This window comes from Gymnoscopelus braueri (assembly GCF_963280865.1).
Source record: "Gymnoscopelus braueri genome assembly, chromosome: 22".
Classification (NCBI taxonomy): Eukaryota; Metazoa; Chordata; class Actinopteri; order Myctophiformes; family Myctophidae; genus Gymnoscopelus; species Gymnoscopelus braueri.
This window is the reverse complement of record NC_137624.1, coordinates 32,030,076-32,046,840: the sequence shown is the minus strand read 5'-3', so window position 1 is coordinate 32,046,840 and position 16,765 is coordinate 32,030,076. Positions and strand designations below refer to the sequence as shown.

General features: G+C 40.2%; 1 protein-coding gene across 3 annotated transcripts; it reads right to left on the bottom strand.

Annotated features, from left to right (window-relative positions):
• Positions 1–330: 330 nt before the first annotated feature.
• On the bottom strand, positions 331–16,251 carry LOC308078600 (uncharacterized protein). Of its 3 annotated transcripts, none has more exons than XM_080419835.1 (14): positions 16,189–16,251; positions 12,062–12,136; positions 9,371–9,669; positions 8,126–8,379; positions 6,847–7,208; positions 5,880–5,992; positions 5,685–5,750; positions 4,810–4,968; positions 3,485–3,618; positions 3,033–3,127; positions 2,858–2,912; positions 2,304–2,459; positions 1,318–1,461; positions 331–789 (listed from the first exon to the last, which is right to left on the bottom strand). In XM_080419835.1, exons 1-14 carry the CDS (start codon positions 16,219–16,221, stop codon positions 692–694), a joined length of 2,043 nt encoding a protein of 680 aa, XP_080275961.1. In that variant the 5' UTR covers positions 16,222–16,251; the 3' UTR covers positions 331–691. The 3 variants fall into 3 exon arrangements, with proteins under 3 accessions (XP_080275961.1, XP_080275962.1, XP_080275963.1); XM_080419836.1 differs by lacking the exon at positions 16,189–16,251 and adding an exon at positions 14,684–14,779; XM_080419837.1 differs by lacking the exons at positions 12,062–12,136; positions 16,189–16,251 and adding an exon at positions 11,899–12,034.
• Between the last annotated feature and the right edge of the window lie 514 nt (positions 16,252–16,765).

Below are 16,765 nucleotides of genomic sequence, written 5' to 3'. Positions count from 1 at the left end.
GCATTCCACACAGAGGAAAAAAACATGAGTATGGTGATCTGAATGAAAGAGATTCTCAGCTTTGAAAACACTGGCCGACCTTTTATGACTTAATGACTTTAAGTCTTTATGTTTAAGTCTTTATGAGTTAATATGAAATGAAAGAAACAGAAAAACACCAGCTTTTCAAGATGGGCGAATTGCGGACCTTATTGCGAAGCGGGTACACATTTGTTACTGTTAATCCAACAGATTATCCCCTGTATGAACCTTCATTATGTTCAGATGTGCAGTTTGACTAAATAATTTGTCACTAACGGAAAGACACTGTCTTTACTTGCTCAATAAAGGAATGCTTTTATTAAATAACTTAAAAGGTTTTGGTCATATACTTTTCTCTGGCATCTTCTGACAAGTGGAAACACCACACTTACAGCATATACACATACACGTACAGAGGTGATCACATTTAAACAATGTCCTCAATCACCGGTCTTCTATAAAATCAATTATCTAAACAATACATGTTCAATTCAACGATCATCAATCAACTCAACATTATTAGTAGGAAAAAAATGTATTAGAAAAGCAACTCAACAATAATAGTACACATATACAAAAGGTCACTAACTGCACCTAAAATCATTCCCCCCTGCATGAGTCCTCATGTGAGTTTTTAGTTCGCAATTTTGACTATAGCCTTTGCCACAAACTATACAAATAAAGGTATTTTTCCCTGTATGGACCAGACTGGGGCTCTTCTCCCATTGTGCAGTGAAAACCTCTTTACACACAGGAAGGTGCACGAGTCTAAGAGGGGAAAAAAGGAGAGTGACATTAAATGTTTGAAACCCAAATCATGCAGTGTTACCTCTGTGTTATTGATTGATTGTATACTTTATTAACAGTTTGCAAATAGTACAGAGGTACAATTTTACAGTGATTGTTAAAAGGATAAACACAAAAAGCCCTGGGGGGCGAAGTTCCTGTGGATTAATCTAGCACAGGGGTAGGCACTAGGCAAACTTTACGATCAGAAGAGTCATTTCTGGCCAAACAAATAATCGGGTTTGCAGCTGCAAAGCATATTTGAGACTTATATGATAGTAACACAGCCTAACATGTCTAAATTAACATACACACATTAAGAATAGGTCTGCATGAGCATGCAGTAATTTCCTATATGTATTTTTTAATATGGACTGAGAAAAGCCCAGCCAAAAAGAGAGCATCATGACACATTTAGAAATGTCTCTCAGTTCATGCTGTTTTTTCTCACCTTTTATATTAATAAAGAAGATGACAAGTCTGTCGCCAATAAAACAGTACAATACATACCCATCCGGTACAACTTTACAACGGGTTGCATCCTTGCATCAAACTGTCCACGTCCCTCGTCCATCTCTTGCTGTTCCTCTGACAACGTTGTATATCTTTCAGAGGCCTTCCCTCTCAATACTGTAGACCTCTCCCTGTGGTGGTCTGTAGAAGTCACCAGTAAAAGAACTATTAGTCATCATTCAGTAGGGGTGTCACAATTTTCCTAAGCTATGATTACATTTTCTCGATTTTAAGGCCAAGATTCAATTCTATTTTAAATTTTTAAAACATCCTTATTTACAGCACTATATTATTATTCATTAGGCTATTGAGTCTTGATGTGTAAAGAAAACACTCGTTTCTAAATAAGAAACTTTTATTTGAATAATAACAATTATACATAACAAATGAGAATCTAGAATAATAAAAACATTTAACATATTATTAACAATATAAACTTCAGGTTTTATGCCCTAACAACATTTTCATAGTATTCTCCATGACAAAAGTTTGCAGGCCCTGGGTGGGCAACCAGGCCTGGCGGTGACATGAGCTCTGAGGAGCACACTTTTATAGTTATGGCAATCAATTCTACATGGTTCAGCCCTTCAGTAACTCTTGCCTTTACATTCTCATACGTCACTGGCGATCTGTCCCTTATTTGGAAACTAAAACCGAGTCCTCTCTGTGCTTTTCTTCTGTCTACATGCCAATGGTCTTTGCCTGCCCACCGCTGGAGGTTGTGGGTTTGAATCCATCGTGGTGCATCCGGCTTTGTCGAGCATCTGCACGAATAAAATGGGTGTTCCATTTGAAGACAGGTTTTTTTTACCCTTTTTTCTGTTTGGACATACAAGGTTTCCACCCAACTGCGACGATACGCAGTATTTTGCTCCAACTCAGGGAAAATATATAAATCTCAGCACCAACCTAACTGAATTAAATCGAAACCATTTTACTCCTCGTCTTAGTGGACTGCCGTGATGTTCAACTGATTTCGTTACCTTTTGTCTTCTTGCTGCGTTTCATCGTCGTCTTTTCCTCGCTGGGCGACTTGGTCTTCTTCTCCCTGGAGGACTCGGGTTTCTTGCATTTCTTCTTGTCTAGGACCTTGTCTAGCAGCTTAGAGAAGATCTCTAGATCCAGCTTACGCCTCTCTTCTACAGGAAACGTTACAGACTAGTGTTACAGGGGGCAACAGACCATTCAGCCACTAGATAGATCAGCTCTGTTGTATAAGGCAGTGCTTCCCAAACTTTGCAGAATAAAGCTGAGACCTCCCACACATGCACACACACTATATGGTTCTCGTACAACGAATAGCAAAAATAGCTGATGTACAAGCTCAACGCATTGTGAGCTTGATGAAAGTGGATCCCTGGTTGGGAAACAGTGACATAAGGTTCAATATTTGCCCATTTTATCTCTAAAGCGGAATACAAACAATAATTGTTTGAAGTTGCATACGCAGACATACAACAATCCCTGCCACAACAGAACACTACACGACAAAACGAGATAAGAGTTGCAAAATCAGGTCCGACATTGAAATACTTACTGAAAGCCTTGTCAACCCTCCAGGAATTGTCTCGTTCCTCTCTCTTGAACTTGTGCTGAAAGGTAAAAACTCGATGAATGTTACGTAATAATGTGTGCTGATATATATTTAGTGCAGTCGTCTTGTAGACACTTTATAACAGTGTTAAATAAGTGTATAGCATTTGTTAACTGACCTTTATCTGTGATCGATCTCTGTGAGGAAACAACTGGCAAATCATGGGAAAGTCTGTCCCCACCATGCTGATAGCCAGGAAGAACATTTCTGTCTCTGATGGAAAGAAAATAACAATGTTAACAGTCAAAGGCTGGTGTGGATTTATTTTCTTTCCAATAGGGCTGCAACACTATCCCTATTTTGGGCATTTTATAAAAAGACAAATGTTAAAAAAAATACCAGATCTACAAGCTCACAACTGGACCGATTGGAACACATTGTGAACTTGTAGATCAGCTATTCTTGCATGTTCAAATATTTGTTCTCAAATATTTGAGAAAAACCCAAATAATAATAATTTGAATAATCATCAAGAAAATAATCGACAGTTGCACCCCTAACAGCAGTAAACTGTGCGCCCATATAATAATACGTATTCTAGTCCGATCAGCGTAGCTGTATGAGACTGACCTTCAGTGGACCAGGGTTTACTGTAGTTCCCTTTCCTGAAGCTGGAGGAAGTGGTGGTGGAGCCACGTTCGAAGATGGGGTCTTTGCCGTCCGCTGGGTTCGGTCCTTTCGCCCTCTTGACCGCCACTGTCAAGCTGAGAGTAGTTTGCCGGGGGCAGTGTTAATTTTGTCGGACAAAACGAAAACGAAATCTAAATGAAAACTAAGCTATGATGACTAAAACTATGTCTAAATATACTGACAATTTCATCAACAAATAAGAACTAGACTAAAATGTTAGGGAGGGACCGAAAATTACTGATCTACAAGCTCACAACATGTCGCAGTGCGGTGCGTTGTGAGCTTGTAGATCGGCTATTTTTGACTAAATTATGACGCCATCACCGCCCGCCAAAATACATTTTTGTCGACCAACTCAAATGTAGATTTAGACGACTAAAATCGTATGATATTTAGTCAAATGAAACTAGACTAAATCAAAAATATTTCAGATAACTAAAGCATACTAAAACTAAATGGAATTTTATTCAAAAGACTATGACTAAAACTACACCAAAATTTGCTGTCAAAATTAACACTGGCCGAGCATGACTAAACAAGCCTTTGTGTGTGACATCCGTTTCCCCTCATCCTCTCACATTATAGATAAAAATACCTGCCATTGACCGTTTCAGACGGTGTTCTGAAACAATTTGGTTGAACACTCTCATGGCTCTTTTCAACTTACAACTGTGTCATGCTGTGTAACATATGTCTGGATTTGTTTTGAATTCGGGGTTGTGGAACGGCTGGGTTTCAGATACGATTTTCATAACATCATGTCCTGCTCACTAACCCTGAACTTGTGCTTTAACCCATTAAGACCTGAGGCTGATTCTACAAATGTCTTCTAAATCCTATAACAGTTTTCAGAAAAACTTATGTTGCTGTATCAGTGGTGCTCAAACTTTTTCATTTCAAGGACCCCCAAAATTATATATATTTAGCCGCCGACCCCCATCTCCAAATATTTTGTTCCAGGGACGGGAATGTTTGCTTTACAAATATATTCAAAGATTTGCACACTTTTTCACAATTTTTGAATGGTCAAAGTATAAAATAATGGTTAAAGTGGTTAAAATTAAAAAGTTATGTTTTCCTGGTTTTAATGGGTTAAAAAAACCTATGCAAGCTCTTACTTCGGCTATTTTACATTGACAATGTATATATGGGTTTAAAGTGGTTAAACAGATCATGCTATATTAACTCATTTTGCTGGGGACCCGCCCTGGACCAGTGTGAGAACCAGTGTTCTACTGTATAATCAATGATTCAAGGTCACTGACCTCTCCTCGTCGATAATCAGGGTGCCATCCTCGGCCACTTTCACCCTGGGGACCATCAGCTGCTCATCATCGGCTTCAACGTCCTGTTCCTGCTCGTCATCTCCGTCGACGTCCACCTGGCGAGACGACAGCGCTGGGCTCGGGGCCCTCTCGGGTGACCTGCGGAATTCATGAGGGGGGGGTCATTCAGAGCCCTGATTTAAGTGGTTACAATTTACGATTACAATTTATACGTTTAGCCAGAGCGACTTACAAGTGTGCCAAATGGGAATACGTAGAGTAAGCATGAGCTCTAGTCAACAAACAAGGTAAATAGTCACATGACATACTGTAAGTAGAGTGCAGAGAGAACAATGCAGTGCCTCAAAGGAACTAGGATAGCAGGCAAGCAATGAACGTGGCATCTGTTTTGATGACCTTGCAGGCTTATGCAAAGGTAAAAATGTACAGTCATTCAGATATAATGTTATTAGACATATTCCATGTTCATGTTTTGACCTGGCATCCTATAGTTTGTATAGTTTCAGAATATTTGTATTTATTTATATCATACTGTTTAAACTGATGATAGCTTATGCTTACTGTAAATCGCTTTGGATTAAGAGTGCCTGCTAAATACCTAAATTGTAAATTGTAAATGATCAAATAACATTCTGTCCATTTGGGGTTAAGCAATGAAACTATGTAAACGTGAATCATCATCATCATCAGTCCACAGATCCATCACTCACGGTGCTACAATAAAATTAAATAAATTAAAATAAAGCTTAGTGGCAAACAAGAATATGCTTACCAAAAAAGAAGTACTTCATAAGTATGTTGCAATCATTGAGCTTCAACAGACAAATTACTTACTACTTGTTATTACAACTTACTGTTGTCTCGCTGGAGAAGGTGGGACCACAATCTCATTCTTAGGCTGTGAATCTGCTAAATAAGAGCTGGATATAGAAATAAGAAAGCGCAAATGCTCACATGTCAGGAAGACGGTGATAATCAATGTTAAATAAATACATTTTCCAGAAGCAAGCCGTGTAACATGGTAGAAATAATTCCATAGTGACACTTACCTCATTGGGTTAGAGACTGGTAAATAATAGAGGAGGTCTCGCATGGTCATTTTGGCAGGATCCGGGGTATATTCCTTTACACAAGCTTTCGACGTCGTGTTTTTCATGTTTTTCTACAAAATCAAAGAATGAAACACAATTCGAGATGATACATTCAAGATGACAGTTCATTTAGATGATACAATGACAGTAAAATAATGTAATAAAGAACATAATGATAGTAAATGCTAGTCAGAGGTTTTCTGAACCCAAACAAACATCTTGACATCTCTTCATTTTATAGTTGTAAAATAACACATTTATTTAGACATTTTTTACAGGGTGCATCATTAAACCTATTATTGAATTCAATTATTCTGGGGGCGGCAGTGGCTCAAGTGTCGAAGTGTCCTTGAGCAAGGCACTGAACCCTTCCCGGTGAGCAGGTAGGCACCTTTTCATGGATTAAAAGGAAGGTAAATAAAATCTCAAGATGTCCTAATCTGTGAAACAGCATGAAAAGAGTTTCCAAAAAATTATCACAATATGTAAAATTATGTCTTAATAATAGACATCATTAAAGAAATTGCAGATTGAGGCTTTAACCTTTCTTTTTATGAATTATCTGAGATTTATGGAAGATGCTTCTGAACATGACATTGAATTATTCTATTGCTAGTTTGACCAATTGAAATACGGTACTAATAATTAATAACCAAACATTATTGACTTTTTTTGGGTGGATGACATGCTTCCATAGAAGACATGTTGGCGTCTATGGAATCCAAATAACTGAAATCCGTCGTTGTGAGTGAGAACTTTAATCTATGCGGTGTCCTGTGCCGTCGGTGCATGAATGTGTGTGAGAATGGATGAATAAAATGCAAACTGTAAAGCACTTTGTATGAAGGCGCTATATAAATGCACCATTTACCATTATTAAATTAACCATTTCACCAACACAATGGTCAAAAAGATGATATATTACCTTACGCTTGTAGATCTCCTTTTTGGGCAGCTCTCTGAGTTTACGGGCCTTTGCCAACCTCTGCAGGTCAAACGAATCGTTCAGGAGTCTACTTAAAGTGAACTGTGCTTGCGGCGGAGGCAGTCCACCTTTAGCAGATCTCGACACCAGGGTCTTGGCCCACTCTGACATCTCCATGGCCTCTTTGTCTGACGGACACGGTTTATCTAGTGGTTTGGGAGGAACATCTTTGGGTTGACTGTTTGGCGAAAGCTCCAGCGGTTGGCTTATTTCAAGGGGCACTTGGACGTGTTCTGTTGAAACGTCATCTTCTGCATGAACTGCCACGGGTGTTGTGGGCCGTGTGTCTCCTCCGAATAGGCCTGTCACGATCAGGACATTTTAAATTGACGATTAATTGTCATACAAATAATTTAATAGTGATGAATGAATGTGGTATAAATATTTACATTTCTGTTTGCCTTTTAGCAGGTATGGCAGATATAACAATTAACTTAAATATACAAAGACTCCCGGAGAAAAATCCACCCGGAAATCACGTGATCTAAACAAATTCCAGCCCGTCCGATCTAATGTTATCAGATTTATAAAAATACATTTATCTGTGATTTCTTTTCCCAGATTGCATTTTTGGTGAAAACAAGCTATATTCAACTGCCAATAACTAAAGAATGGAAGATCGCGTTACAATAGTTTTTTTCAGGATTAAAAAACAGACCCTCGTCTTTACCCCCAGACATCTGATGTTTACATCTTCTTTGAAAAAAGAATTCTGTGGGTCTCGAAAGACTAGTAAAAACGCTGGCGGGGGGCGGATTAATTAATGAATTAATTCCCGGCAGTGAATGTGTTAACCCATTGAGACCTGGAACTGTCTCATTTTTAGATTTGAGCTAAAAAGCATTATTTTACACTTTGGGCTATTCAAAAATAGCAGATCTACAAGCTCATAGCGCGGCACCGAGTGCCGCGCTACGAGCTTGTAGATCTGCTATTTTTGAAAAATCTTGAAAATGTGTGCAAATCTTTGAATATATATATTTTTAAAGCGAACATTTTTAACTCAAATCTTTGCTTCTGGGGGGTCCCTGGAACAACATATTTTGATGGGGGTCTGCGGCCAAATACATATAATTGTGGGGGTCCTTGACATGAAAAATATTGAACATCACTGATACAGAAACATACGTTTTTCAGAAAACTGTTGAGATTTAGGAGACATGTAGAATCGGCTTCAGGTCTCAATGGGTTAATATGTAATAATTTGCAACAGGCCAACCTCCAGAGAGTGTCTGCTGCTGCTGGCTTGGGGACGTGGTTCCCTGTGAGAGCGAAGCATCATTTTGTCTGGAGGCAGTCACATACTCGCTGTCTGCACCAGGTCCTTCTACTGCAGGAGATTCCAGGACGACCGTCCTGACCGGAGACTTTGGGGCTCGAGCACGGTTCAGGGCCGGAGCCACTTTGGGCTTGATGGCAAAACGCTTTGCAGCTGAGGAGGAGGTGCCTTCGCCACCTGCATCACTGGTATACCTAAATGAGACAAGAAGACACAACAGGGCTTAACCCATTGAGACCTGAAGCCGATTCTACATGTCTCCTAAATCTCAACAGTTTTCTGAAAAACGTATGTTTCTATATCAGTGGTTCTCAAACTTTTTCATGTCAAGGACCCCCAGAATTATATGTTTTTGGCCGCGGACCCCCATCAAAATATTTTGTTCCAGCGACCCCCCAGAAGCAAAGATCTGAGTTAAAAATGTTCGCTTTAAAAATATATATTTTCAAAGATTTTCACGAATTTCCACGAATTTTCAAAAATAGCAGATCTACAAGCTCATAGCGCGGCACTCGGTGCCGCGCTATGAGCTTGTATATCTGCTATTTTTGAATAGCCCAAAGTGTAAAATAATGCTTTTTAGCTCAAATCTAAAAATGAGACAGTTCCAGGTCTCAATGGGTTAAAGCTAAACTCATGCCTGAAGATCCCAATGTGTGATTTGTGAAACTGCGTGAAAGGAGCCCCCCCCCCCCCTTCCCCCCCACCCACACTATAGCGCTGTGTTTTCTAAACAATTAGCACAAAGGTAGAATTGTGATGTTTAGGTATCATCATTCTAGACCTATGTTCTTGCTGTTCTATATACAGCTAACCAGGTGATGACATTGTGGATTGAAGCTTTAACTTTTCATTGTATAAAATATCCGAGACCATTGGGGTTTTCATGGAAGGTGCTTCTAAACATAGTTCTAATTCTCTTCAATCTTATCAAAAATGACTGATATCAGTTGTGGTGACTGAGAACTTGAATCCATGCAAGACATTTAAAGTAAAAAGTAAATTGGTATGAGAGGACACTTGTGGCACAACACATTTATATTTAGCTTGCAAAGCCTGAGCAAAACTTATAAGCTAAACTACAAGCTCACAGCGCATCGCAGTCTGACGCGTGAGCTTGTAGATTGGCTATTTTCGGTTGTGCGACACCTGCGTGCAACCAAGTATCATTCAGGCATAACTCACCTTGGGACAGTGCTTTTCCTTAAAGGAGACACAATCCATCTTTTTGTCACAACAGCCACAGAATGTTCCTCGTTTATTTCACACCGAGCCTCCTGGTTCAGCTGTGGCGTTTCCTGTGAAGTAGGCAGGGGTCCAGGTGCATTCTGGGAAGTAGGCAGGGATCCAGGTGCATCCTGGGAAGAAGGCTGGGGTCCAGGTGCATCTTGGGACACAGGCTGGGGTCCAGATCTTCCTGCTGGGTTGGGATTTGGCAGGATATTTGGCCGGACACTGATCCTAGATCTGCAAATCATTGTGACCTGAGAGGACAAGGCAATTTAATCCAATTATTACTTCTCCGGACCATAAATTGTATAATGTATATTAGTGTTTTTCTTGTAATTAATCATATTTTGTTGCCTGTTAATATGTATTTTTGTGGAGACTACGGATGAAAATGTGCATATGTGTTAGATCCGGTGTATTATATGTACTACTATAAAATGCTACTCAAAAGGAAAGGGAACTGGTTGTCCAAGTCTAGGACAGTGTTGTCCGATAAGAACTTAACCGAGATGTCAACCCTGGTGATTAGGAAGGAGTACAGATCTAAAGAGCTCAGTACAATGCAGAGGTATTTGGGTTGCCAAACACCCGACTCGTACAGGAGGTGCTGAACTCTGATGATCTGTATCCAAGAGTCGAGTCGAGCTATATCCAAATATGGAGTTTCACATTCACATTCACATCATCATCATCATGATGTCTCCACCGGCTCCATAAATGGAGCTCCAGATGCAACACGGCCAAGTATTGTCAAATTATATAAGACATTTTTGAAAATAGCCGATCTACAAGCTCACAACGCCATGCATTTTGCGAGGCGTTGTGAGCTTGGAGATCTGCTATTTTCACTATTTCTGTGGAAACAAAATGTTATGCTTGAGGCATAACATCACCCAACCCTGAGAACCACTGTGCTACAGGGGATGAGGTGGTGTCAGAACTCTGAAGAGGTGAGTCTTCACAACACGGCGGGACATTGGGACTGAGTCGGCAGTTCTGACTGCAATGGGGGAGTTAGTTCCAGGAAGAAGGGTTCCTGGAACATGTGTACTGTTCATTAATATGCACTGTCCCATCTAAATAAACAAGTGAAGTGAAGATACCAAAGGAGCAACTGAACCTACAAAATTCTTAATATGAATAACTTCATGATCATTTAAACATGACTTATTATTATTAGTGCTGAAATAATAAGCGAAAGAAATATTTAATCTATGAACAACTGCTGTTTCTCAAATTGCAGTCAGACGCCTGAATTAAAAACACATGCCTATTTGGGTAGGCTAATAGTTGGTCCATCTGTCAAACTGCCTGCTGCCTGGTGAAGCCATTCACACTCAAACTTAGTTCATTCTGACACCTTCATAACCACCTTATTTTAAAGTAACTTTCACAAGCACAGTGTAACAACTCAAAGTGGTGTCCAGAGACCCCCACCAGGGATCAATGTCAATGAGGGGATTCCAGGGGTTCCCTAACAAAATTATTGGTAGTTATAACGGGTCCATTTGGTTCAATGTTGTACTCTCTCAGATGTCCAGAGCCTGGAACTACGCATGATACCAAACTGCTGGTTGGCCTTCAAATTAGAAAGTTTGAGAACAACTGGCTAAATGCGGAGGGTCATTTATCTATGCAAATGACAGGGGACAGGGGTCAGGGTGGGGTCACCAACCATCGAACTGTTGTGTGGACCTGGACAACCCAGAATAGAAATAACTTGTTATATCACCTTCTTAATAATACTATAACATATAGAATTTATTTTAGTACAATACACAAGATTTAAAAAATAGCCAGGGTAACTGGCTAAGAGCTAGTCGCAACATGTTTTTGTTTTTCGACGCAGTGATAATAAATAAACCAATAAACGTACTAGCCATGGATCCAAGACGGTCACCTGTCATGACCGTCATGGATGCAATTCAACCTGGTGTTTGCACTTCCATTTTGGTCCGTACATCTACATATACGTTCAGATTTCAAATATAAAGTGCTTACCCCATGGCCACAGATGTTACAATTATGTTCGGGCCGTCAGAAGTACCCGTATATTGTTCGATAACAAGTATTTTATTTTTAATCCAATTGGTGGCCATTTTCTCATAGAGTTATAATGTATTATAGAGTGCATTACACCTCCCAGCCGATAGGATCACGCCGTTGAAAGCAAATGGCGAAAATGCGGAGAAAATGGCCACCAATCGGATTAAAATGCTTTTTATTGAACAATACGGAAGATAGGGGTACTTCTGAGGGCCCGTACATAATTATAACATCCATGGCCATGGGGAAAGCACTTTATATTTGAAATCTGATCGTTTAAGTAGATGTACGGGCCGTAAATGGAGAAAGTGCAAACACTATATTGAAGTTCGTCCTTGACTGTCATAATATATGACAGTCATGTATCAGGGCTATAAACGTACGTGCCTGTGTAACTGACTCTGTATTTTATGTAAACCGTTCTGTTAATAACGTACCTGCAGAAGAACTGACTCGTTTGGTGAAGCAGGGAATCTAAAAATACAATTTGTTCAAAGCCAAGCTATTGTAGGATTCATGCATAAAGTTATAATATATATCGGATTCATGCAGACACTGATCCGCCATGTTTTAACACAACACTGATGCAAAGAGACTCACGTTGGTCAAAATAAGGGATTGTGGGAGATGAAGTCTTTTAGGCGCGAGGAGGACTGCTTTTCGCATCCGCAGCACCTGTGGAACGTTCCGTTTGACAAGTGACATTACTATATATATATATATATATATATATACACACACATATATATATATATATATATATATATATATATATATATATATATATATATATATATATATATATATATATATATATATATATATATATATATATATATATATACATATACATATATATATATACATATATATATATATATATATATATATACATATATACATATATATATACATATATATATATATATATATATATATATATATATATATATATATATATATATATATATATATATATATATATATATAATATATATATATATATTAATCCAGTTTATAGATCACATTTAAAAACAACAGAGTTTACCAAAGCGAAGTGATAATTTAAAGACAATATTATATATATAATATATTATAATATTTTTTTTAAAAAACATAAAACACAACTAAACCGATGAAAACAAAGTAAAACTCAAACTGGGTTAAAAGCTTAGGAATAAACATGGGCACAAAATATTCAGACGTATTCCTCATTTGACCGCCCTACACCTATTTCACCAGCAGATGTCAATCACGTTGCGTTGAACTCTGTAGTGATCATTTCCATGATGAAAATAGGAAAGAAAAATCGGTTATTACAAGCCTAAAAAGTAACAAAAGGCCATTTAAACTTTGTGTAGAAAATTACATACAGTAGAGGGAGTAGATGAATCATGCTGTATGTGCAAAACCCGTGTTCCCAGTATTTCTCGACCAATTGCAAACTCATTAATTATATTGTAATTTCCAATCACATGTAAAAGATAATACTCAAGGGTTTTGGTGCAACAGGAAGATAAAAGTCAATATTTACCCATAGGATAATGTATATCATACCATGCTTCATGTTAATGTCTGAGTTATTAAACAATTAACACTCATCCAAATCCCATACCAGTATCAGCTTCTCAAAAAGGGCAATCTATATTTTCCAACCCCCAGTAAGATGTTTTAAAATGTGTTCATACTAACATTACAATGGACCCATTTCTCACAGAAGCCAAATTATAAAAAAAACAATATGTATTACTTCTTCATTGTCTATGCTACTTGTATTATTCTGTACTATGTAGATGCATATTGCTCATGTTATTTAGCTTGACCACACGAACAATTATTTAGTCAACACATGTAGCTATGATGCCAGATTTAATGTTTACCCGGTGCTACTCTGTGTAGGCTACACCCACTACTGTAGTTCTTAGCACCGTGTGAGATTTACACTACTACTGAAGTGTCTCTGTGGTTTCTCTGTTACTGTCCCATACGGTCTATTTTAGGATTCGTGGCCAGGCTGACAGGGTTCAACTCCCAGTATGGGAAGATAATGTCTTCAAAACTGAGTCAGGGTCGGGGAGTATGATTTGGCAGAGAGATGATGTAGCCGTGTGCATTATAGTCTGCAACACACACAGTCCTATACTCAGGGTTGAGCTGAAGGGGGTGCTACGGGGGGTCGTCGACCCCTTAGTTCCCAGGCTGGGGGCTCACGCGTGCTCCACATGCACGAGCTCCACATGCACGCGCGAGCACTCACCGTCAGCCGCCCGCGAGCCGTCAATCATTAACACAACAACGCACCGTCAGGGGCGAGCTATATTATACCTCTATGGGGGCGAGCCGTCTTTAACACCTTTAACAATGGCCTCAACCTGGCTGCTTTGCATAACATTAAAGCCATGGAGTGTGAAAGGGTTAATCGCTTAGCAGAGGACAAGAGCTAGTAGCCTGCCAGACACTCACAAACTTATCCCTGTCTAGCTCTGGTCCATAGCGTTAGAAGGAGTTCTCCTTAACGTTATGGTACTTTCGATTCTTCCCCTCGCACCGCGGTAGCGCAGCCTCTCGTCTGTAGTAAAAATAAAAAATACACTTTTGGTACTCACCAAAACAAAGACGGTTTAATGGAGTTGAAAGCCTATTCTACTAAGTGGGAACACTGTGAGCCCCCACCTCACGTCTAAAATACACTTTTTGGCCAGAAAAGAAAATATTTCACCGGAAGGAAGAATCTGGTCTAATAGGAAAATTCCATTGACCAGATCTGTAGAGGGCACTGTGGAGTAACCAAAAACAGGTTTTAATTCCGGTGAAATATTTTCTTTTCTGGCCAAAAAGTGTATTTTAGACGTGAGGTGGGGACTCACAGTGTTCCCATTTAGTAAAGTAGGCTTTCAACTCCACAAAACCGTCTTTGTTTTGGTGAGTAGCAAAAGGGTATTTTTTTTATTTTGTACTTGTTTTAAAAAACACTGTTTTAAAAGCAATGTAAGTCTTTAAAAAAAAGTTATTCAAGTAAAGACAAGTTGATTGATTATTTTAAGTACTTATGTGTGGGTGAATATATGTAAAGGGCTTTTATATAAAAAAAGGAAAATAATGTTGCTATGTTGGATATGCAGGCATGTTGCTATGTGCACATGCCTGCGCGCGCGCGTGCACGTGCGCGCGCACGTGACGTCATAAAATATAGCCCCCTTAGTTAAAAAATCCACAGCTCACCACTGGATAATGGAGTTGTTGTTTGGAAGACACGCAGAAACGTCTGGGCAGTGAGGATAGTTTGGTATTTCAGCAGTGCATCTGCATACCCGCTGGCCTTCGCACGCACCGGCGGCTTCATATTATCTTTATTACTCAGGGCCCTGAGTGTCACTATCAGATCAATGTAAAGACATCCAGCTGGATCCCCAAACTTCCCAAACACCTTTGTAAGCGCAGCATCTTTAGCCCACCATCGCGTTTCACCTATTGGTGACAGGCGCCTGTGCCGTGCGTCTTTGCTCACATCTTCCCATACATTCATTCGTAGGTATGAGTCTCGCAGGAAAACAGCAATGTCGTTTAACAAAGAAAAGAGGGATGCACTCAAAAGAACGGAACTAGTAGTGTCCATTAGCACTAAATTCAGTACATGGCTATAACACCAGACGTGTACCTGCGGTGCATCAGATGACAAGAGTGCTGAGAGGCCCCTGTATTGCCCTTGCATGTTAGCCGCTCCGTCTGTGGCATTACCAACACAGTCAGCCACATTAATATCCATTTTCTCCAACACGAGTTTCACCAAATCAACCAAGCCCTGGCCAGTGTTCACCTCGCTATTGACAAGTGCTATCATTCGCTCCTATATATTTTTTTCCAGTCACATAACGCATTATCACTGAACACTGGTCTTTGGCTTGAATGTCTTGTGAGGTATCAATTTGAATGGAATACATCCCAGCCTTTTTAACCTCAGCAGCAATATCCTCTTTAATGAGACGTCCTGTAGCCTCTATGACCGTGTTTATGGTCGTCTTAGAGAGGAGAGTGACCAGTGAACCTCTGCCCTTTGCACCGGAGTCGTGCAGCCTCTTGCTTTTCTCAATACATGAACTGACATGTGTCTGCAAGCATACATCATATTTGCTCAACAAGAGAACGAGTTCTAAAAAAGTTCCATGGTCAGCAGCTTCGTTATCCAAACTGAATGCAGCCTCTAATTTGTCTCCCCTGTAACTGAGCCCACGTTTTCCAATGACTTTAACGATGTCAATAACACGTTCTAAAACCTGTCGTCTTTGACGCACCTGCTCTCTGGATATAGACATTTGATTGACATCTATCAGCTCAGATATATTTCCTCTGTTGGCCCTTAAAAGGTAGGCATATGCAGCATCTCTATGAGGGGCAAGTATCTCATGCTCCGCTATGCGTTGGTGAATATGTCTCCAATCACTCATTCCCAGAGTGAAGGGGTTGCCATGTTTGGAGAAGGCCAAGCACACAGAGCAGTATAATGTGTGTGATTTATCACAGTAAGTTAACCACGATCGCCATGTCCCATTGCTGCAATTAAAGACATTCTTTACTGTACCGTTGGTGGTTGTTTGAAATGGATGAGACTTAAAAAATAAATCCAAATCAACTGTTTTTGGCCGTGAGAAATAGTTAAATGCAGTCTCCTCCAGCTCACTACCAGCCCCCCCCCTCATCATCGACATCAGTGACAGCAACAACATTACCGGCTCCATTGTCCACCTCCACAGCAGCCGCATTATTATCCAGTGCTGACTCCTCCTCCTCTGAGTCTGGGATATTAATGCACTGTCCAGCGCCGGGTTCTGCCAGAATAAGATCCACGACCACATCTTTGGTGGTAGCAGCGGTGCTAGTGCTAGCAGCACTGACAGCAGCACTATGGACCGACTCCTCGTCCTCGCAGTTGCTGCCACCGGCGACAACCGCGACATTAAAGCTGGCTCCAGACCAATCCAAATCGGCCCGATTTTGGGCCGAATTGGCTTCGGGAAGCGTCGGCCAGTCGGTTAGGGGTCCGTCGGGGGGTCCGTCGGGACCTTTTCGGCCGACCCAGAGCCGACCGAACATGTTCAGCTTTTTAGCCGACTGGTAGCGCAGTGGCAGTGACAACAGAGGGCTGTCGGTGTTGCCAGATTATGTGAGAGAAACAAGCGACCATGTCTAAGAAAACCTACATTCACTGTTTCTCGTGAGGGAGAGGGGGAGAGAAAGAGGGGGGAGAAAGAGAGAGAGAGAGGGAAAGAGAGAGAGGAAGGGAGAGAGGGGAGAGAAAGAGAAAGA

Coding starts and splice junctions, on each gene's coding strand:
- LOC308078600 (XM_080419835.1), bottom strand. CDS start 16,221: ATGCGGCTGCTGTGGAGGTGGACAATGGAGCCG. Junction 9,670..12,061: donor AATCCCTTATTTTGACCAAC/GTGAGTCTCTTT, acceptor TTGTCCTCTCAG/GTCACAATGATTTGCAGATC. Junction 5,993..6,846: donor AGGAGATCTACAAGCGTAAG/GTAATATATCAT, acceptor TTGATTTTGTAG/AAAAACATGAAAAACACGAC.